The sequence below is a fragment of the Danio rerio genome, chromosome 16 (assembly GCF_052040795.2).
Source record: "Danio rerio strain M-AB ecotype USA chromosome 16, GRCz13ab, whole genome shotgun sequence".
NCBI lineage: Eukaryota > Metazoa > Chordata > Actinopteri > Cypriniformes > Danionidae > Danio > Danio rerio.
In genome coordinates, this window is record NC_141036.1 from 55,362,902 (window position 1) to 55,387,500 (window position 24,599).

General features: G+C 34.1%; 1 protein-coding gene across 25 annotated transcripts in view; it reads right to left on the bottom strand.

Moving 5' to 3' along the window:
• Nucleotides 1-24,599, bottom strand: part of satb1b (SATB homeobox 1b) — a 208,221-nt gene that overhangs the window by 52,165 nt on the left and 131,457 nt on the right. For all 25 annotated transcript variants that reach the window (NM_001423200.1, XM_087286176.1, XM_087286165.1 and 22 more), the window contains 3 exon segments: nucleotides 57-128; nucleotides 9,212-9,424; nucleotides 18,356-18,807. In NM_001423200.1, coding sequence (NP_001410129.1) covers nucleotides 57-128; nucleotides 9,212-9,424; nucleotides 18,356-18,807 — 737 coding nt within the window.

The window sequence follows — 24,599 nt, forward strand, 5'->3', positions numbered from 1 at the left end:
CAAGGACAAAACTATGCATCACATTTCCATAAACAATGTACCATATGTGCACTCACAGGAGAGATGCCCACTGGAATTCTGGGATTCCAGTCTTCTGGTCTCACATTGTTACACTCCTCTCTTCTGGGCTGTGAAAACACACACACATACATGCATGCTTGAAACAATGGCCTAAATAACGCTTAATCAGAATGAACAGACTACTCTGGTCAGATTCATGACAGTAAAGAGCCAATGAAAAGGCTTTCGACAACAGCACTCATTTGCATGTCAAGCATCAGTGTCTAGGTAGAGTTATTTTGTGACCATATCTAATTATAAAAGGATGAGCGTGCACAAACTTGCACGCACTGTCTGACGATCCATTAACGTATGTGGGAAACATACCTTCACATCTATTTTTATGGGCGTCATAAAAGCCTCGCGGCGCTGCGAGACGTGCCACCCTGCTGATTTACAGCAGAAAATCCTGCGAACATCTCACTCATATCTGTCAGCATCAAGCTGCCGTGCATCAAAAGACCTGCTTTATTCATGCCTCATACAACATGTTATCTGAACAATGACACGGTCAACTACAGACAATGCAGGAAACGTTTTTCCCCACTCAAAGCCAAAAGCCAAATTCCCTCACTCTCACCTCACTCTCACTGACTTTAAAGCTGAATTCCCTTGACCTTTAATGGATAGAAAAACAAGCAGCTATTGTGTTATTGTGCTATTGTGGGGCGACACGGTGGCTCAGTGGTTAGCACTGTCACCTCACAGCAAGAAAGTCGCTGGTTCGAGTCCCAGCTGGGTCAGTTGGCATTTCTATGTGGAGTTTGCATGTTCTCCCGGTGTTGGTGTGGGTTTCCCCCACAGTCCAAACACATGCGCCTAGGTGAATTAAATAAACTAAACTGACCGTAGTGTATATGTGTGTGAATGAGTGTGTATGAATTTCCCAGTACCGCGTTGCAGCTGGAAGGGTATCCGCTGCGTAAAACATATGCTGGATGAGTTGGTGGTTCATTTCACTGTGGTGACCCCTGATGAATAAAGGGACTAAGCTGAAGGAAAATGAACGAATGAAGCAGTTATTGTGTTGAACAGTCCTTGTAGAATTTAGCGATTCTTCAAATACTGAGGTTCATGTAAAATCAAGCAAATGATGTGCAATTTAGAGGAGCTTGCGATTATTTTCCCACAGATTTTGGCCAGCCTGGACAAAATTCAAATTCATTCTGTACCATCTGCATTGTTTTATGTTGAACAACAGTTGCATATAGAAAGTGCTTGATACAATATGATATGTTTGTTTAGTGTTGCGATAACATTTCCCTCGAAAAATTGTATTGCTGTTAGTTATGTTTTTTAATAATTTCTTCACTTACTGATATCAAAATAAATGCAAAACACATTTTCAGATGTAATTCATTCTAATTCACACAAAAAACTGTCGAGGCGCAAACGTTTAGGGCCTTATCATACACCCGATGCACTAAGCCGCAAGACGAGTATGGCGCGATTTGTTGCTATTTTCAGACCAGCGCAACCCTTATTTTCACATTTTGCGTCAAGTTGTTTAAATAGCAAATCCATTTGCGACACTTTGTGGACTCATGGGTGTGCTAGGCTGAAAAAGGAGGTGTGTTAAGGCGCATTGTTGGCACGTTGCTTTTTTGATTAACTGAAAAAGCCATTGACCAACTGAAAGCAGGTCTAAAGTCCAGCGCAGAGTACGTTAGTTGTGCACCTATATGGTCCAAACGCTTACACATTGCTTAATACAAACAGGATGTGATTTAATAAAAACAAGTTAGATCTGTCCACATGTCAGGTTTTGGAGACGTATGTATCACCATATGACGCATAAGAACAGGACGTGTTTGGATATAACTTAATTTTTTGAGCACACTTTGTTATTATTGTTTGTTTATTCATTTGCTGGAAATTAGAACTGATTTTAGAAATAGTTTTGAAACAAATCTTTGCACTTAACAAACTAAATCTGTATGCTAATGTAGGCTAAATATGTAAGGTAATGGATGTCTTCAGTGGAGTGCATACAATAATTATTAATTGTACAATATTAGATATAATGTAATTGTATAATACTTATTGATGTAAATACTAATGAAATAGTCTACTTTAATTAAATACATTTAATTAAATTAATACTCTATATTGATGTATGTTATAAACATCTAATGCATATTAGAGGACTGGATTGACACTGTTTCAATTCATTATAATCTTCTATGTGAAGCTGCTTTTGACACAATCTACATTGTAAAAGCGCTACAGAAAAAAAGATGAACTGAATTGAATAGAGCAGAAGATTGTTGAACATACATTAACACCAAACTCGACTGGAATCAACTCAGCTGAGTTTCATACATTTATTAATTTTTCTTGGGCTTAGTCCCTGATTTATCAGGGCTAGGCACAGTGGAATAAACCACCAACTATTCAGCATATGTTTTACTCGGCGGAGGCTCTTCTAGCCGCAAACGAGTACTAGGAAACACCCTTACACTCTCACAATTACACACACTCATACACTACGGCCAATTTAGTTTATTCAATTCCCCTATAGCACATGTGTCTGGACTGTGTTGGAAACCGGAGCACTCGGAGGAAACACACGCCAACAGTGAACAAAGCAAACTCCACACAGAAATGCCTACTGGCCCAGCTGGGACTCGAACTAGCGACCTTTTTCCTGTGAGGCAACAGTGATAACCACTGAGCCGAGTTTCCTGCATGTTTTTTTTTTTGTTTACTCCCTACAAACAGCGTTCCAAATCAGCAACTAATGAGCTTCAGATCCAGGTAGGATGCTGCCTATGTAACAAGGAAGCATGGCATGATTTTGGAGCGCAGCCATCGTGTACGTGTCAACCAGTGCATCGATATGCCCTCTGATTTAAAAAAAAAATCACCAATTTGTACTAATATCATCAGATAATGGAGACTTTTGCCGAGCGCTGACGAATTAGCCGCAGTTGCTGAATAATCAGGTTACAGAACCATCTGATAATGGGATCTGAACAGGAAAGCAGCATCTGGTTCGCACACACACACTAACACATGATGCACGCAAGCGCACACACAAATGCGTGCACACTTGAGTGAACACTGATGACATTTCGGGCTTTGCGCATTCTGTGTGTGCGAGGGAGTTTTTATCCTGTATAAAAGACTCTCCTCAGTCCATCACACACACAGGAAGGCTTTGTGTCCGATCCACTAAGACACACTCAACTGCGTTTGAAGGAGAGCGTGCTGGAGAGCGTTCAGCATACCTTTCCGGCCCTGCTTAGAAAGCTTCGAGCTCTAGAATGGCTGCAGCGAAAGAAACACTTCCTGAGATCTTGTGTTAATGCACTTTTGTTTTGCCATTCACCAATAGTAATTAAACATGCACAATTATTACAGTGCATCCTCATTTATTTAAGAAATAGTAAATGACATGTGCTGTTTGTTGAAGCTACTTATTTAAAATGAACTGAATGAACACAATTCTTGAGTTTTTATGCGACAACTTAACTGTTATATGTTCAATCCACTTAAATTTGTCAAATTTTAACAAGTTAACTTAATTCCTTCATGTTGCCGCAACACAAATCGATTGTGTGGAACCCAGCATCTTTACAGTGATGTTTAAAAGCAGATTAAAAATGTTTTTTTATTTTTATAAATATTTTTTGAGGGTTTTCACCGTACAATATAGAGTATTGACAGGTAAGGATGGGGAGCAGAGAGAAGGGAAGAATTGGCATAGGACTGCGAGGCGAGAATCAAACTCTGGTCACCGTGAGCACCGGAGTTGCATGTTTCGACACACTAACCACTACACCACTGGCAACGACTCAAATGTCTTTAAGTACAAACTATTTAGCTTTGGTACATACTGATAACTTGTTCACTTCTTAATATTCATAGTCAAATTTACAAACGCTCAAAGAATTATACTTATTGTTTTGCTTATTGTTATGGTTATTGTTATGCTTTTTGTTTTTAAATTACTTATTTAAAATTATCTGAAACAACAAATTAAGAGGATTTTTGGAAACTTAATTGTTTTATGTTCAATCCACTTAAATTTGTCAAATTTTAACAAGTTAACTTAATTCCTTCATGTTGCCCCAACACAAATCGATTGTTTGGAACCCAGCATCTTTACAGTGATGTTTAAACGCAGATTTCAAATGTTTTTTTATTTTTATAAATGTTTTTTGAGGGTTTTCACAGGACAATATAGAGTATTGACAGGTAAGGATGGGGAGCAGAGAGAAGGGAAGAATTGGCATAGGACTGCGAGGCAGGAATCAAACTCGGGTCACCGTGAGCACCGGAGTTGCATGTTTCGACACACTAACCACTACACCACTGGCAACGACTCAAATGTTTTTAAGTACAAACTATTTAGCTTTGGTACACACTGATAACTTGTTCACTTCTTAATATTCATAGTCAAATTTACAAACGCTCAAAGAATTATACTTATTTTGCTTATTGTTCTGGTTAATGTTATGCTTTTTTTTTTTTTTTTTTTAATAACTTATTTAAAATGATCTGAACTAACAAATTTTAAACGTATTTTTTGGGGAACTTGATTGTTTTATTTTCAATCCACTTAAATTTGTCAAATTTTAACAAGTTAACTTAATTTCTTCATGTTGCCCCAACACAAATCGATTGTGTGGAACCCAGCATCTTTACAGTGATCTTTAAATGCAAATTTCAACAGTTTTTTTTTATTTTTATAAATATTTTTGGGGGGGTTTCACCTTTAATGAACAGGACAATATAGAGTATTGACAGGTAAGGATGGGGAGCAGAGAGAAGGAAAGAATTGGCATAGGACCGCGAGGCGGGAATCAAACTCGGGTCACCGTGAGCACCGGAGTTGCATGTTTCGACACACTAACCACTACACCACTGGCGCCGACTCAAATGTTTTTAAGTACAAACTATTTAGCTTTGGCACACACTGATAACTTGTTCGCTTCTTAATACAAACAGTCAAAAAAATATGCTTGTTTTGCTTATTGTTCTGGTTATTGTTATGCTTTTTTGTTTTTTAGTTTTTAAATTCCTTATTTAAAATGATCTGAAACAACACATTTTAAAAGCATTTTTTGGGAAACTTGATTGTTTTATGTTCAATCCACTTAAATTTGTCACATTTTAACAAGTTAACTTAATTCCTTCATGTTGCCCCAACACAAATCGATTATATAATAACTGTAAAAACACATGACTTTCAAGTGTATCTATTTTAATAAAAAATTTCCTCTAAATATTATTAATTTAATCTAAAGTACAGATGTACCAGCATTTTGGTTTTGGTTCTAACTAATACCCATAAATAAAACACTTTATTTTTAGATGCATACTCATGATCACTAATTTGGTTGGGAATAAATAAACATGAATTATTCCTCCAAATGTACCAACACTTACCTGTAAACGTACTTTATTTTCAAGTGCATACTTACAATTACTTATGATTATGAGTATGTTTCCTCAAAAGTGAAGATGCAATGAAGTACCAATACATTTGTGTTAGTATTCAAAATAGCTTTAAAAAGTACTTCATAGTTTAAGTGCATTCTCATAATTAAAGGGGAATTCATTTCTTTATTTATTGTTTGTATAAAAAATAGTTACAAAATTGTATATAAAGATGCATTGATGAATAGAGACATTTAATTTCCCCCCCCAAAAACGATAAAAAAAATACTTGATTACAGAGTTCAAACTCATAATTACTTTGTGGTATGTGTAAATTATATGTTTCCTCCAATGAAGATGCAGTTATTACTGATAGGTTTGTTTATACATTGTGCATCCAAAATGCATGAATTGAACAATTTTAGTTGTTAACAAAAAAACAAAACAAATGCATTGTTTACTCTGTCAGTCTTAATTTCTAAATACAGAGTTCAGTATGAGGTCGTAATGGTGTCCTTGTGGCTGTGTGTTAGCACATAACTTCATGTGTGAGCTCCTGACCAACACATTACTACAATCCACTGTGATTTAAAACAGCAGTGCAGCATTTCTGTCAAACTAGCCACACAAACTACACTCGAAAAATTATACTACTTATTTAAAATGAGCTAAATCAACTCAATTATTCAGTTTAAAAAAAAAAGTTTTAGTTTTTTTTTTTTTTTTGGGGGGGGGGGGGGGGGGGTGGGGGTGGGGTGTTGTACTTAATTGTTCCATGTTCAATCCACTCAAATTTGTAAAGATAACTTAATAAATTTGTAGTGAAATTGTGTGGAACCCAGCATTTTTATAGCGCAGAACTGCTAAAAGAATTGTTGTTTTCGAACAGGTTTCCTTCCTTTTTGGGTTAAACAACAGGTAGCAAACTCTTGAATGCTTTTCATTGAGTATTTCAAAATCAAAATGACCTACAACAGCTTTAAAGTGTTTTTTTTTCCAGCCGTTGGTGGAGGTCCTTGGGAATTTACACATTAAATTACAGCATAAACAGCAGTGCAGCATTTCTGTGAAACTAGCCACACAATCTGCACTCAAAAAATCTGTTTTTTTTTTTTTTGCTGCTTGTTCAAACTACTTATTTAAAATGAGCTGAATCAACTCAATTATTCTGTTTTTTTTGGGACAACTTAATTGTTTTATGTTCCATACAGTTAAATTTCTAAAGTTAACTTAATAAATTTGTGTTGACACTGTGAGGAACCCAGCATTATTATAGCGTAGAACTGCAAAAAGTGTTGTTTTCGAACAGGTTTCCCTTCTTTTTGGGTTAAGAAATAGGCAGCAAACTCTTGAATGCTTTTCATTGAGTATTTCAAAATCAAAATTACCCACAACATGAAGTCATTTTTTCCAGCTGTTTCTGGGAAACTAGCCACACAATCTGCACTCAAAAAAATGAGTTTTTGATGCTTGCTCTAACTACTTATTTAAAATGAGCTGATTCAACTCAATTATTGTGTTTTTTTTTGCGGAGACAACTCAATTGTTTTTGTTCAATGCAGTTACATTTGTAAAAATAACTTAATTTGTGTTGAAATTGTGTGGAACCCAGCATTTTTTACAGTGTAAAATTTCTAAAAGTGTTGATTTCGAAAATGTTTCCCTTTTTTGGGGGTTAAAAAACCGGCAACAAACTCTGAAATGCTTTTCATTGAGTATTTCAAAATCAAAATTACCCACAACAGCTTTAAAGTCATTTTTTCCAGCCGTTGGTGGAGGTCCTCAGCAATTTACACATTAAATTACAGTCTGCGCAAAGCAAATACTCTGACGATGACTGATGAAAAGCATACCTAAGCTAATCATTCATTATGTTACTGAGCACACGCTAAATATTTGTGCTGAAACTGAGTCTGGGTGTTTCAGTTCCACTTACATTTACATAAGTGAGAATGCAGAATCTATTTAAATTCACCATGACCCCATTTACGTTATTAATGCACGTTTGTGGTCTTACTCTGAATGAATTATCAGCGCATGCTAATTTGAAACAAAATAATTATTTTGTGGTATTTCTGCTTTGTTTTTTGGTTATTTACATCCTTAGAACAAGATAAATTTACCAGCAAAGCAATATATATAAAAACAAACAATTGCTCTCAGAGAGTCTATTTAAATCTTTTAGATTTATGCATGAAACAAGACAAAACAGATGAGATGAAGTAAAATGAACCCAGCTCAACATATATTCTCTTTGTCTTATTATCTTGCACTATTTGCTTATCCAAATGAATTGATTCTGTTTTAAGCATGTGTGGACGTTTTATCCAGATGTCAGAGCTAAAGAAATACCATAACACTTAAATTTAAGTTGCAAGTCATGCTATTAAATAAGGCCTTATTATATGACTTTTATGGCTTGTTTCCACTGAGTGGTACGGTACAGTACAGTACAGTTTGGTACACTTTTTTTTTTGCATGTTCTCCCCATGTTGGCGTGGGTTTCCTCCATGTGCTCTGGTTTCCCCCACAGTTAAAACACATACACTACTGTATAGAGTGGGTGAATTGAATAAACCAAATTGACCGTAGTGTATGTGTGAATGAGTGTGTATGGATGTTTCCCAGTACTGGGAGCTAGAAGGTCATCTACTGTATAAAACATGTTGGATAAGTTGGCGGTTCATTCCACTGTGGCAACCCCTGATGAATAAAGGGACTAAGCCAAAGCAAAATTTATGAATATTGTAAATAACGTTCAATTTCTCACACATTGATTTATTTTACATGACCTCAGTGTGTCATCAGGAGCCATGTCTATTTGGCTTTGGAATCAATTGTATTTTTTTTTTCATCTAAAAAACCTGCCACCATACACTGCCATTATATGAATCTCCAAGAACCACAGATTCAGCTCAACAACTTCTTTAATGTTCTACTGAAGAAAAAAAGTACATCTTAGATGACTTATGGGTGATTAAATCAACAGAAAATTGTCATTATTGGGTAAAAAGGGGGCCTATTATGCGCCTTTTTACAAGATGTAAAATAATTCTCTTATGTCCCAAGAGTGTGTATGAGAAGTTTCAGCTCAAAATACCACATAAATAATGTTTTCTAACTCTTTGAAACTAACCCCATAAGGCTTTGATTAAAATTGTGGCATTTTTTTTTTGTGACTGTCACTTTAAATTTAAATGAGATTGTGCTCTTTTCGAAAGAGGGCGGAGCCACAAATGCCTATGCATCAGCATAGTGGCAGATTTAAAAACAAATCTAATGAGGAAGAGATCGTCACTAGTGGGCAGGGCTTTCCCCCTCTGATGACACGTACAAAGGGAGAATGTCAATCAAAGTGTTTTTGCAGACTGTTTTGATCAAGAGTGATTATAAAAGAACATGATTAATAAATGTTTACCATTTGAAGCTGGTTATATTTACTTACTGTTGCCACAAAAAACTGTGTTTAAACCTCTTAAAAAAATGATTTCTGCATAATAGGTCCCCTTTAAAATCTTAACTGTATATTAGTACTTATAAATAACATACTCATTTTACATCCCTAATCCTATACGATATCTAAAACCCAACTACTATCAAACTAACTATTAACAAGCATCTAATTAAGCAAATAGTCTTTATTTAATGGTGACTTCATATATAAGGTAACCTAAAATAAAGTGTAACCATAAATACTCAAATTTAAAAGCTTTATAGCGCATGTGCAAGTGTGTTTTCCTATGTCAGTGTTGTTGTAGTGTGTTACCTGTACAGGGCGTGAGGGAGGAGTGCTAATAAGCGGCGCGGGACCCATGGCTGAGGCTGCAGTCAAACTTCGCTCTCTCTCCTCCTGGTAAATGCGATCTCGCTCGGCTTCTGGTAACTGCAGGAAGTTTTGCATCGCTCGCAGGTTGACCAGAAGAGACTGAGATGCCGTTTTGGGGTCTTCCTCTTTCCTAAGGATCTCAGAGAGAAGACCCTGGAAGAAAAACATAATAGATAGAGAATAAAAATGAATGCAGTGTGCTTTCAGAAAAGAGAAGTTGGTTTTCCCTTTTCCCAAGCCTGTTATGAGGCATTCAACGGTCACCAGCATCTTAAATCCTTAAAAGTTTTTAATATTTTGATTATTTTAAAAACGTATGAACATTTATATGTATTTTTGCATGTATTATATCATCTTGGTTTTAAATTACAAAAATTAATTACAGCTTGTGCGAGGTGTTTCCAATGCAGCATCTATGGGACAGGACAGTACAGCTGATGTCATTCCCTCCTCTTGCTGATGTCATCTGTATCACACATTTTTATTTTCCTTTTGATAACACCATTGAGGAGTTTTTCTTTTATTATTTGAGCAAACAGGATTGTAAATAAATATTTGTTCTACTCTCCAATTCACTGCATTCTAAGTTTTCCCAACTATGACGACTTCTGCTACTGAGAAACCCGGAAATGTGAAAAGGGTCAATTAAAACTTTCTAACCAATCCATATGTGACAAGCCACACCCACAATACACTAAACATCCATTAAGAATGAAGATTTGAGTTATTAGTGCAGCCTATAATTTAATCTATATTATGGCTTTACCGGTAAAAACATGACAAAATAAAATGATTTAATAAATAATAATTATAATAAAATAGTGGGTAGCACGATCGCCTTACAGCAAGAAGGTCGCTGGTTTGAGCCTCGACTGGATCAGTTGGCTTTTTTTTTTGTACTGTGGGGAAAACCAGAGCACTCAGAGAAAACCCACGCCAACACGGGGAGAACTCCACGCAAAAATGCCAACTGACCCAGCTGGGAATCGAACCAGCGACCTTCTTGCTGTGAGGCGACAGTGATAAACACTGAGCTACCGTGCCACCCATAATATGATATAATATAATATAATATAATATAATATAATATAATATAATATAATATAATATAATATAATATAATATAATATAATATAATATAATATAATATAATATAATAATATTAGATAATATAACAAAATATAATAAAATAAAACATAATATAATATTTATATAATATAATATAATATAATATAATATAATATAATATAATATAATATAATATAATATAATATAATATAATATAATATAATATAATATAATATAATATAATATAAAATAATATAATATAATATAAAACAATATAAATTTCAGGAACAGTTCTGTCCACCATCAATTCTCTCATATTTTGAAATGATTAATCATGTTACTGTGTTTAATTTAATTTGAATGGTTAAAAGTGCTGCTAATAATTTAATAGATTTGATGCTTTCACCATGCCTCGCTAAATTAAATTACACAGTAACGTCATTAATCATTTCAAAGATGGAGAAAACTGAAAGTTGACAGAACTATTCTGACAGTTTCAATCTACTAGAACTTCTATGTGAAGCTGCTTTGACACAATCTACATTGTAAAAGTGCTATAGAAATAAAGATGAATTGAACGGAATTGAATTGTGCAGTGGGTAGTATTGCCACACAGCAACAAAGTCGCTGGTTCGAGTCACAGCTGGGTCAGTTGGCATTTCTGTGTGGAGTTTGCATGTTGTTGCCGTGTACGTGTGGGTTTCTTCCTGGTGCTCCGAAGACGTGGTATAAGAATATGAATTGGGTAGGCTAAATTGTCTGTAGTGTATATGTGTGAATGAATGTGTATGGGTGTTTCCCAGTGATGGGTTGCAGCTGGAAGGGCATCCGTTGCATAAAACATATGCTGAATAAATTGGCGGTTCATTCCACTGTGGCGACCCCAGATTAATAAAGGGACTAAGCCGAAAAGAAAGTAAAATGAATGAATGAACTGTATTATTCCTATTTTTTGGTACAAACAGCATGTTTTAAAGCTTGCTGCCAGTGCATAGTTTATTCAACACGAAAGCATTGCATTATTTAGGCAAATATGTTGCTTTTTAATGCTATACAATCCAAATAAATGCTCTTTTTTAAATTAAAAGTGATTTAATTCTGATAAAATCACCTTAAAAATAATAACTTAATATTAGTACTTATAAGTAATGTATAAGCAATCCCTAATCCAATATCCAAAACCCAACTACCAACTTACTTACTATTAACAAGCAGCTATAGGTGAATTGATTGAACTAAATTGGCCATAGTGTGTGTGAATGAGTGTGTATGGGTGGTCCAGTACTAGGTTGCGGCTGGAAGGGTATCCGCAGCGTAAAACACATGCCAAAATAGTTGGCGGTTCATTCCCCTGTGGCGATCCCTGATAATTAAGAGACTAAGCCGAAGGAAAGTGAATGAAACATGAAAACAGTGTACTAGCAGATGGCAACAGTTGCTAAGGCAGGATTGGACATTAACACTTCTAAGTAGCGGCTCAATTACCATCAGGCACAATCGAGATTTGCAAAGTGTGATTAAGACCTCATAAAATCTAAAAAGAAAGGCCACCAAGCCCGCATAAACACTCTGACTCCGATACGCCACAACATGCCACCGCAAGCATCCATCATTCACACACGGGGAGGAATGTAAAATAAATATTTAGGGGCTCTGTGGAAACAAAAACGGCACGTTGCGAATTCTTCACACTGCAACTAAATGCCAATTTGCGCAAACATGCCTGTCGTGAATTCCTACAGATTCCTATCATGGCAATGGGAGGTTTTATGCGGAGGATGGCGAGGCATATGATCTGCCCACTGTCTCCAAAACTCGCCCACCCTCCACTGCTGGCATTCGGCCAGGTGACTCTCTCTTTGTCTCACCTGATCATTGCAGACAGTTGTCAAGGCTTTCAGGTAGAATGGAGGGCTGGGACTGTGCCATTAACAACTAACGTGAAATCACTATAATGTTTAGTGGGTCTGACTATCGTGTTTGATTGGTGTATTGGTCAAGTATTGATACCGGGTTAATGTATTAGGTGTTTTTTTATAACATGGTGTACATATCCTAATAGAGATGGTATATATGCTGAAAACCTGTTTAAATGAATCAAAGACAACGATCAGAATACCTTATTATTTATTGATTTGTTTAATTATTTATTTGTTTATTTATTTATTGGTTTATTTATTTATTGGTTTATTTATTTATTTATTGGTTTATTTGTTAATTGGTTTATTTATTTATTTATTTATTTATTTATGGGTTTGTTTGTTCATTTATTTATTTATTTATTTGTTTGTTTAATATTTATTTTTATTTATTTAAATATTTGTGTTATTTATTTATTTATTGGTTCGTTTGTTCATGCATTTATTTATCTATTTTATTATCATTATTATTTTTCCCAGATTTAATAATAATAATAATAATAATAATAATAATAATAATAATAATTTATTTATAATACACTTTTTTAAAACCCAAAGTGCTACAACAATAGAAAGAATAAGAACATGCTAATATATATATATATAAATATATATATATATATATATATATATATATATATATATATATATATATATATATATATATATATATATATATAAGGATTCAACATAGAAAATATTCATTTAGAAACACATCAGAATGATCAAAAATCTAAAAATGCAATAATAAAAACATGAGATGCATCCAAAAAGATGGATGTATATACCTGACTGTGACACAAAAAAACTGTATTATTATAAAATATTATTATTAATAATACTGTTTTTCCTATTCATCAAAAATGCTGTCAATCTGAAACCATTTCAACATGCCCTTGTTTTGGGGTTTGTTTTCATAAAAAAAACAAAGTCATATTAATATTATCCAGGCTCTTCTAGCTTTATAATGGCAGTGAATGGTGCCCGAGAATTTGACACTCCAAACATTGCATCAATCCTTTATAAAAGTAATCCAAACAACTTCAGTGGCTTAATGAATTCCTTCTGAAGTAAATGAATGAGTTTTTATAGCCCAAATATCCACATTTTTATGATCACGTGACACTGATATTTGTAGTAAAATGATAAAGAGGTGCTAAAGATGCACACTGAACCGATCTTACGAGTATATGCCCTCGTTTTTGTGTTTGTTTTAATAAATACACAGTCATATTAATAATATGCTGGTTCCTCTTTGCTTTATAAATGGCAGTGAATGGTGCCCGAGATTTTGACACTTCAAAAAGTGCATCAATCCTTCATAAAAGTAATCCAAACAACTTTAGTGGGTTAATGAATGCCTTCTGAAGTGAACTGATGAGTTTTTATAGCACAAATATCCATATTTTTATGATCATGTGACACTGATATGTGTAATAAATATTCTATAAGCATCAACTCAATCAATTATATAACATTTACTTTTACGTTGCAAATCAAAAACTGCATAAATGCCTAAATATAAACAAACAAAACCATGTGTGTGTGTGTGTGTGAATCTAAAGATGTAAGCCAGTGTTATACAGTGTTTCATTGAACGGTGAGATGCAGTTTCGCTCCTAAAGTTGCTCTCTGACACTTTGGCCTGATTTCGTGCACCATTACCCTCCTAGTGTTGATCCCAAAACAAAAGCTGATAAACCATCTTAACCGGAGCATACCGTTGACACTATATTAGCAAGCCATGGTGATTTTTAATGATGTACAGAGCATGTAGTGGCAGGATTCACACGAACATGTCACAGCTGATGTATGAGGCTGGGCGGAGCGGCAGATATGATTCAGCATTAATAATCGTCAACAAAATCATTTGACAGCCTTCTCTACCAAAACAACACACTTTGTTCTAATAGCTTATGTCATACATAGACAACATCCTAAATGGATCTGGATTGCTATGCAATACATTATAGATTGCATGAAATAGCATCGCATAGGTTAAATGTATATGTCCTGTGTTTTGGAGCAAAGTGCAGCATTGTATTCATTTAAACAAATGCAGCTCGTGATTGGGCGTTTTTAACATCTTGGTTTACCGCTCTTGTGAATTTGGGGTGTTTATAAAGTGCATTTAGGAGGGCAGTGTGCACTTAAGCCACCTATTTATAAACCTGTTGCCAGTAAAAAAGTTTTAAGAGCTCCCTGTGCTTTTCAGTGCAAATAAAAGCCTGTGGTTTTGATAGTGCAAACAATGTCAAACTAGGGTGAAGGTGCAGTCGTGTTATGTCAAATGTCAGCAGTATTTTATCAAGCAAGCAGTTTTTTGTTGGTCAGTGTGGTGAATTCACTTTTATTGCCCTCACATGAATCTTTAGATTGTGCAGATTTCTAACACAATGACTGGATTTTGCTGAGCAATGGTAAATGACAGCACCTTATAGGAATATGTCATGAGGGCTGCATGGTCGAATGGCCCACATAGGAGGTGAGCTGATTAGAAGTCCAGCGGCAAAAACACTGCTAACACCCGTTTCTTTGCATCGATTGGGACATATTTATAGATATAGTATTTATAGTATACAATAGTATAGTATAGTATAGTATATACGTTTTTAAGATATAGTATTTAAAGAGCGGCCAAAAAGGGTAATAGAAAAGAGAACAAAGCGACCTTACAGTACTGAGTTTGTTGTTTAAGCTTGAAAGTATATATATATATATATATATATATATATATATATATATATATATATATATATATATATATATATATAATTTATTTTTGCTGCTTTTACTTGTACAGTAAATAAAAAAGTATCCCACAATCTATTTACTCTGAAGCCATTCTATGTGTATATGCCCTTGTTTTTTTTTTTTTTAGTTTTTTTTTTTTTAGAAAAACACAATATATACATAATATAAACAATAAAAGTAATACATGATACAAAATATAAAAGTTATGTTAAAAATATCCTGGTTTTTCTTAGGTTTATAATGGTGGTGGATGATGCCTGATTTTGGGGATGTACACCTACCTCACTTTAATCAATTTCTTCTGAAGTGAAGTAATAGGTATATTCCTATTTACCTCTAGAAACTATATTTAAATGTCTTCCGGTATCTGCCAAATGTTCATACATAAACATTCAGACATGCATATATTATATATCATTAAAAAAAGAAAATTACATTATTTCATAATGCTTTTATTATTCTGCTGAGGTCATACATTATTTTTATAATGGATAAATGCACTTTTTGAACCTTCAAATACTCGGGTACCATTCACTGCCATTACTAATCTGGGAAGAGACAAGAATTTTTAAAATTACTCTTATTCTGCAGAAATGTGTTGAAGAAATGCATAAATACTTAGGACATGTCAGGAGTGAGTAAATTATGATGTGATTATTCTTTTTGGTTGAACTATACCTTTAAGACTGATTCCTCTATAGTCTAATTAAAGAGTGAATGGATCAAAAACATTTATCAAAATTGTTCTAAGACAAGAATAGTTACGTTAAATAGTTTTGTAGGGGTTAATAGTGGTGCACTTGATGCACTTTAAAATGTTGGCTATGTACATACACTTCAAATTATTTTCTTATTTTCTTGCTTTTGATTACTTTAATTGGCCTCATCCTGTGCGTAAGTTGCTTTGGATAAAAGGATTGGATGAATGTAAGAAGCTAATAACATGACAATTATTTTGGAATTAAATTTTTGGGTCACACTTTACAATAAGGCTCATTAGTTAATGCTAATTAATGCATTTACTAACATGAACAAACAATGAACAATACATTTACTACTGTATTAGCTCATGCTAGTTAACATTAGTTCATGAAAATACAGTAGTTCATTGTTAGTTCATGTTAACTCATGGTGCATTAACTAATGTTAACAAGCATGGACTTGGATGTTAATAATGCATTAGTAAATGTTCAATTATTATTAATAAATGCTGTACATGTGTTGTTCATTATCAGTTTATGTTAGTAAATGCATTAACTAATGAATCTTATTGTAAAGTGTTACCAATTTTTGAATTAGATTTTGTTTTTTGAATATTGAATATTGGACATTTAAGACAACACATTTTTAAGGCAGATATTTATAGACGTTTATGTCCAAACTAGAGATTTTGTTGTTGTTGTTCTGAAATTTTAGACAGCAGATATCCAGTTTGTACAAATATGGTTTCAAGTTTTCAACATAAAGCAGATATTCGGTGCATCAAACTCAATATTCTAAAATTCACAATGCAGTAATTTGTATTGCGTAGAAAGTAGGTCAGAGGTCATCCACAGGAAACACAGGGATACGGTTAACAATGTGTTTTGTATTGGTTTTTCAAAATCCTTATTTTTAATTATTTCTAAAAATATAAAGTTGAAGTCAAAATTATGAACCCTCCTAAGAAATTGCAATCTTTTAAAATATTTCCCAAGTGCTGCTTAAGATTTTTGAACACTTTTTTTTTTTAAGCATACAGTAATAGTTTTAATAACTTTGACGACAGTACATAATATTTTACTAGTCATTTTGCAAAATACTAGTATTCAGCTTAAAGTACAATAAAAAAACAAAATAACAATTAATAACAAAAAAAGATGAATTATGTGAACTGGACAATTTAGGATAACTAGTCAAGTCATTGGATAACAGTGCCCAGCAGACACACAACATCATAGGACATTAGCATTAGGTTAGATTGAGGTTGTGACGACTGGTGACCAAAATTCAATGTCTAGTCAGCGTCTAAGGACAACGTTACTTTGACATCCAATAACGACATCAAATTACGTTGAAATATTTGGTTGATTTTAGGTTGAGTTGGAAAGTGACCAAAACCCAACATCTGATAGATGTCATAGAGAAGATGTCCACACAACTTCAAAGTGTAACATGATTAGACGTTGATATTTGATTGATCTCGGGTTGATTTTAGGTTGGACATTAGACATTAATGTCGGCCTGACGTCAGGTTCTGATGTAAACCTGATTTTCATTTCCAATCAAAACCCAAAGTCCCCACGACGTTGGGGTATGTTGGGGTACAACGTCAATATGATGTCAAGTTGACATCCTGTGCCTGCAGGGTGGTTTGATTTGAAGCCAATCAGGGGGGTAATAAAGTTGACTTTATTAATGATAACAATAACAACAACAACAATAATAACAATAATAATAATATTTATAATAATAATAATAATAATAATAATAATAATAATATTTATTATTATTATTATTATTATTTTAATTATTATTACTTTTACAGATTTTTTTAAATGCTTTTATTACAGCTAAACTAAGTGAAGTTTCATAAACTAATTTCAAGAGGAGCATGTGATATGATTAAGCACGACTGGCCGCTCATCTGTAATTAGTAATAATCCAATCAAAGTGATCCTAGTTTACTATAAATGGATCATTTTCTCCCTCTATCTACTCTCTCGCTCTATCATCATTTTAGAAGAATCCCCCCTTCCACCCCATCTCCTCCTTTTCCTCCCATTTCTAAAGGGGGAGCTCTCGAGAACTACCTGATCTCGCATCTCCTGATATGCTTATTGACCGGGCGGGAGCCCTGGGCTCAAATATCTCCGAGCTCAGGGTTCTCTCCCGGGACAGCATGCCAAACCTGCTTTAAATGCTAAGCATATCTAAGTGGGAACTCTTGAATACTAATATGACTTTCCCCAAAAGAAAAAATACTAAAGGAAATACTGTCAAAATGTCCTCTCTGGTAAACACCACATGGGAAGTATTTTGAAAAAGAATACAAACTTCAGAGCACAGCTAATAATTTTGACTTCAACTTTAAGTGCATTCTGCTGAAGAACACTGAATGAAAGTCAGATATGCTATCAATATTTCTTCTACATCAGGGCTTCCCAATCATGTTCCTGGAGGCACACCAACAGTACATATTTTGGATGTATTACCCCATTAACTTCAGGCTTTAGAGTCTCTTATTGTGTCCTGAGGAGTTGATTCAGTCGTGTTTAATTAGTAAGAGGTTAAAAATGTGTACTGTTGGTGTGTCTTCAGGAACAGGCTTGGGAAACATGGTTCTACATCTCTAACAGTGTACCTGTGTCCTGTTGAAGGCCACGCGTGCGAACACGGCCTGTGAGATTCCTGCCCTCTTCAGCTCGTCTCTCACCCACTGGTAGATGTCGGCGGACACCTCTGCGTTGGAGGACACCTGCGCCTCCAGCGGTTTGTTGAGCGCACGGTTGACCGGCGGGTGGTTCAGGTACTGCTGGCTCAGAGACTGCTGAGCCAGGAGACGGTTGACTGCGTACTGCTGGTTGAGGATCTGGGCCATGACAATCTGCTGGTTCACCAGTTGAGGGCTGATGGGGGTGGACACCAGGCCCGGGTGCAGGCCGGGCAGCTGCGCTCGGCCAGGGGCTTGACTGGTGTGGGATACGGGCAGGGGGGACGGGGCCTGCTCCGCTGTGCTGCCCGGGATGGGCTGCTGGCTGAAGCTGAGGTGATTGGTTCCCGGTGGAGAAAGATCTGACAGACCGTCCATCTCAGCTACAGAGGGACACAAAGATGATGGAGAACGTCAATCAAAAGAGTTCAGATGGGTTTAAATGACCATCACAATTACAGAATCAGATTCTATATTGCCTTTTTATTGTAATACTAGTATTAAGGTACACTTTTGTACCATACAGGCGGACATTAGTGTCTTTAGGGCACACTTTTGTACAGTTAAGGTTCACTTGTGTACCTTGTAGGGCAATGTTAGGTTCACATTTGTACTATTTAGGTATTAATATGCACACTACCTGACAAATGGCTTGTCGCCTATCCAAGTTTTAGGAGCAACGAATAATAACATGACTTCTAGTTGATCGTTTGGTATCAGAAGTGGCTTATGTAAAAGGCAAAGACCTCTAGATTAAGCTTATTTTACTAAAATATAAGATGATCATGCCTTGATTTTGAATGATTTCATTAGGACAGTAAGGTCTGACTTTGCTTAGACAAAAGTCTTGTCAAGTAACAGAAATAATGTACAGTATAGAGTTTAAAGTCATGGCGCATCATGCTCTATCTTACAACAAACATGCTCAATAATGTTCATGTCTGGTGACTGGGTTGGCCAATACTGGAGTACCTCGACCTTCTTTGCTTTCAGGAACTTTGATGTGGAGGCTGAAGTATGAGAAGGACACGCCCATACTGTACCCCAAACCATAATTTTTCCTTCACCAAACTTGACTGATTTCACTGAGAATTTTGGCTCCATGCGGGTTCCAGTAGGTCTTCTACAGTATTTGTGGTGATTGGGATGCAGTTCAACAGATAATTTATCAGCAAAAAATTTCCTTCTACCACTTTTCTAAATGATCAACTAGAAGTCAAGTTATTATTTGTTGCTCTTACAAATGAGATCCACGACGAGACTTTTGTTAGGTACTATACCTTTAGGGACCTTGTAGGAACCAAAATGTACCTTTTGAAAAGCTATCGCCCCAGTAACAGATTTTGTACCTTTATTTCTAGGAGTGCATGAAGGAAACAATCCAACAAATATACTTCTAAAAATTTGTTTGACAATAATAAATGGAAAAATCTTAGTGTCCTTATAAATGCATCAAATGCAAAAAAACTATTCCATTTTTTTTTAATTAGCAAGCTTTTGTTGACAAATTTTAAAATGTCCTCGTTCTAGAATCTACCTTCACTGTAAAAATACATCTAATGTTCTGAACCCACTCATTTATTTAAAACTTTAATATCACTATAAACATGAACAAATTCAATTAGTGGCATGTAGAGCAGGCGTTTCTCTATTAAGTTAACATTGTTTCAGGTAATTATTGATGTAAACAGTCATTAATAGAGAACACGGCGAGTGCTTTTCTCTTTTTCTCGTCAATGTGGTGTTGATTGAATCATTATAATAACCACAAAACAGAAAGCAGCCGGTTTATTAGGTCTAATGTGAGAAAAGGTATTTTAAAACAAATATATATATATTCACAAACTAACAATGTTTCCATAAATACCTTATAAAAGGAATATTTAATTTATTATTTTCAAAAACAAACAAATTACACTGCATTATGTATTAATGTAGAAAATCTGTATTTTTTAAGAACAAATATTTAATTAGACAATTGTGTATAAAATAAAAAATTGTATATATATATATATATATATATATATATATATATATATATATATATATATATATATACATATACAGTGCATCCGGAAAGTATTCATAGCGCTTAACTTTTTCCACATTTTTGTATGTTACAGCCTTGGTATGGTATTTGAATTTTTCTGGTTTTTTATTTTGAACAAATTTGCAAAAATTTAAAAAAATCTTTTTTTTTTTTTTTGGAATAATATTGACCTTAAATTGGTTTTTAAAAATTGAACTAAAAACTGCTTTGATTCAAGCCAAAATAATACAAAAAAAATTTCTCCAGAAGAAAAAAATATTAAATTAATATTAGGCAATACTGTGAAAAATTCCTTGCACTGTTATATATATATATATATATATATATATATATATATATATATATATATATATATATATATATATATATATATATATATATATATATATATAATTATTCTTATAAAAACTGAACTGGACAACCGATCATGCTAACATTTGCAAAGAAAATAAATTGCCCTATCCTTTCTCTATGTTGACCAAAAAGTTAATCTATGTAAGACGCAACACACTTCATTAACAAGCAAAACATGACCTGAAGTCGAAAAGCAAAAGTTTGGAGCTAAATGATGCTAATCGAGGCCTTTTTCAGCCTGCCATTACAACAGTAACCCAGTACAACCTCTCTAATATAATGGGGCACAGTGTGTGACCTGTATCTGCATAAATTGGCAGCACCAGGAATTAGTTTATAATGTCCATGGCCAAATCATGTGAGCAATAACAACAAGGCTGTGTGGGCGCGCAGTGCTGAAGCAGCGAGCTGGATGTCTTTGCATGCACACAGAGCCGGAGAGACGTATACTTGAATCGTCCTTTATGCTCTTAATTCTAAAACAAGGTACACAAGCTGGCTAATATGAAATTTTGGGAAAGTCTAAATATAACCGGAGCGTGTTGCCCAGAGCACGGCCTTTTAAACAGGCTTTCAGCAGACTGAGGAGTAATCAACCTATTTCATACTGTTTACAGCTTGTAAATGATGTTTAATCGACATTTGCTCATCATTTACTCACTCTCGAGTGGTTCTATAACTTTATGAGTGTCCTTTTTGCTGTTGAACACAAAAGAAGATATTTTGAAGAATGTTGGAGACCTGTAACCCCTGACTTCCATAAAAGGAAAAACATATTATGGAAGTCAATGGTTACAGGTTTCTGACATTCTTCAAAATAATTTATATTAGAAGATATTTAGAAGAATGTTTGAAATTTGTATCCATTGTCTTCCATAGTAGGAGAAACAAATACTATGGAAGTCAATGGTTACAGGATTCTAACATCATACTATCTTCTATTTGATGAATGGCAGAAACCTGTAACCATTGACTTCCATAGTAGGAAAAACAAATACTATGGAAGTTAATAGTTACAGTTTTCTGGCATCCATCAAAATAATGTATATTAGAAGATGTTTTGAAGAATGTTGGAAATCTGTAACCATTACCTTTCATAGTAGGAAAAACATACTTTGGAAGTGAGCGGTTATAGGTTTCTGACATTCTTTAAAATAATTAATATTAGAAGATATTTTGAAGAATGTTGGAAATTTGTAACCATTGACTTCCATAGTAGAAGAAACAAATACTATGGAAGTCAATGGTTACAGGTTTTTGACAGCCATCAAAATAATTTATATTAGAAGATATTCTGAAGAATGTTGGAAATCTGTAACTATTGACTTTCATAGTAGAAGAAACAAATAAAATTCTGTAAAATAATTTATATTAGAAGGTATTTTGAACAATGTTGGAAATTAGTAATCACTGACTTCCATAGTATATATATATTTTTTTACTATTTAGGTCAATGGTTACAGGTTTCTGATGTTCTTCAAAATAATTAATATTAGAAGATATTTTGAAGAATGTTGTAAATCTGTAACCATTGTCTTCCATAGTTAAAGAAATAAATACTATAAAGGTCAATGGTTACAGGTATCTGACGTTCTTTAAAAAAATTTATATGAAAAGGTATTTTGAAGAATGTTAGAAATTTGTAATCACTGACTTCCATAGAATATATTTTTTCTACTTTTTAGGTCAACGGTTACAGGTTTCTGACATTCTTTAAAATAATTTTTATTAGAAGATATTTTGAAGAACGTTGGAAATTTGTAAGCAGTGAATTCAATAGTATTTGTTTTTCCAACTATGGAAGTCAATGGTTACAGGTTTCTGGCATTCTTCAAAATAATTCGTTTTTGTGTTCAACAGAAAATAGAAGCTCAAACAGGTTTGTAAAAAAGTAAGGGTTGAATAAACGATGACAGAAATTTGGGTTTTAAGTGAACGATCCCTTTAAGTATGCACTACACTGTAAAAAAATGCTGGGTTCTAAACAATTCCATCCTGTTGTTCCAACTCAAATCAATTAAGTTATAATTAGGTGGATTGAACAAAAAAAAAACAATAAAGTTATCTCTTAAAAATCCTCAAGAATTGTGATTATTCAGCTCATTTTAAATAAGTAATTTGAAGAAGCAGAAAACAGAATTTTGTGTGTACGTTTAGTGTGTTTTTTAAATTATTTTTCAACATAAATGTAAATTCATGAACAACGACAAAAAGAAAGTGTCATTTAGTCTTGAATAACCGGTAAACTTACAAAAAAGATTCGTTTAAAAAAAGATAGAAAACAAGAAACAATGCCCGTCACCTACTAACGCACAATCTACCGCATTTTATGGAGCGCACAAATAAAAAAAGCATCATGGCAAATCATCAAAATATAAATATTTCAACAGGAAGATAAAAACCAGATTAAGCGCATGGAAACTCTCCAGAGATACGCACAATAAGCACAAGGACGCAAACATGTGTCTTAACTGACAGCGAGCACAAAGCCGCGGCTGTTCTTTTCAATATCAGCCGAAAGTGAGAAGCAAAGAAAAAAAACAAACAACAAAAAATTGGGTAATAATCAAAGCTCTCCCGTAATCCCCCCTCATTCCTGTGCTCTGATGTTACGCTGTGCCTCTCAGTTGTCTTTTTGCTGTTGAAAACTGCTGGGGGGCACGCGCTTTTCCATGCAAATTGAAAAAGGTTGGAAGAAAAGCGTTCGCATGCAGGCCCCGTTTGCAGCCGCACAGACAGAGAACCAGAGTCCCTCCTGTGGAATTCGCCACAAAGCAGGCTGGGATTAAGAGCACAATGGGACAGAGAATGTGGGGCTGAGGGGAGGGAGGTAAAAAAGCCCACGGCGCGATCTCCAGCCCGAATGCATCTGAATGAGAGCTGCTGCGCTGGAGACGTCTGGCCACACTCCGCAACACTGACCGCATGCATTCAAGACATGCACTTTTACTTTAGGAGTGTTCCCTGGGAGTTTAACCCATAAAGCGGTTGCAGTTGTGCATACTTGTGGTGTATATGAGATTTCCATGCATTAATCTCTTTTCATTGTCAGTATGTGAATCGCTTAATTTGTTTTAAATGAGACTTTATTGTGTACTGATTTTTATGCATGCGCAATTTATATTTTCTACATTTATATTTAGTTATATTTAGTTATTAAGGAGTGATTTTTATTTATATTTAGATTAGATGGAATGATTTTATTTATATTTAGTTAATATGAACTACGATTTAATTTATATTTATTTAAATTGAGATTTTATGGACTGATTTTTTTTATTTAGTTATATTTAAATTATATGGACAGATTTTTATTTTTATTTAGTTATATTTAGATTATATGGACTGATTTTATTTATATTTATTTATATTTAGTTAATATGAACTGATTTTTATTTAGATTTAGATTTTATGGACTGATTTTTTTTTTTATTTAGTTATATTTAAATTATATGGACAGATTTTTATTTAGTTATATTTAGATTATATGGACTGATTTTATTTATATTTATTTATATTTATTTAATATGAACTGATTTTTATTTATATTTATTTATATTTAGATTTTATGGACTGATTTTTATTTATTTAGTTGTATTTAAATTATATGGACTGATTTTTATTTTTATTTAGTTATATTTAAATTATATGGACTGATTTTATTCATATTTAGTTATATTTAGTTAATATTGACAGATTTTTATTTATATTTATTTATTCAGTGGCGCAGTAGGTAGTGCAGTCGCCTCACAGCAAGAAGGTCACTGCTTC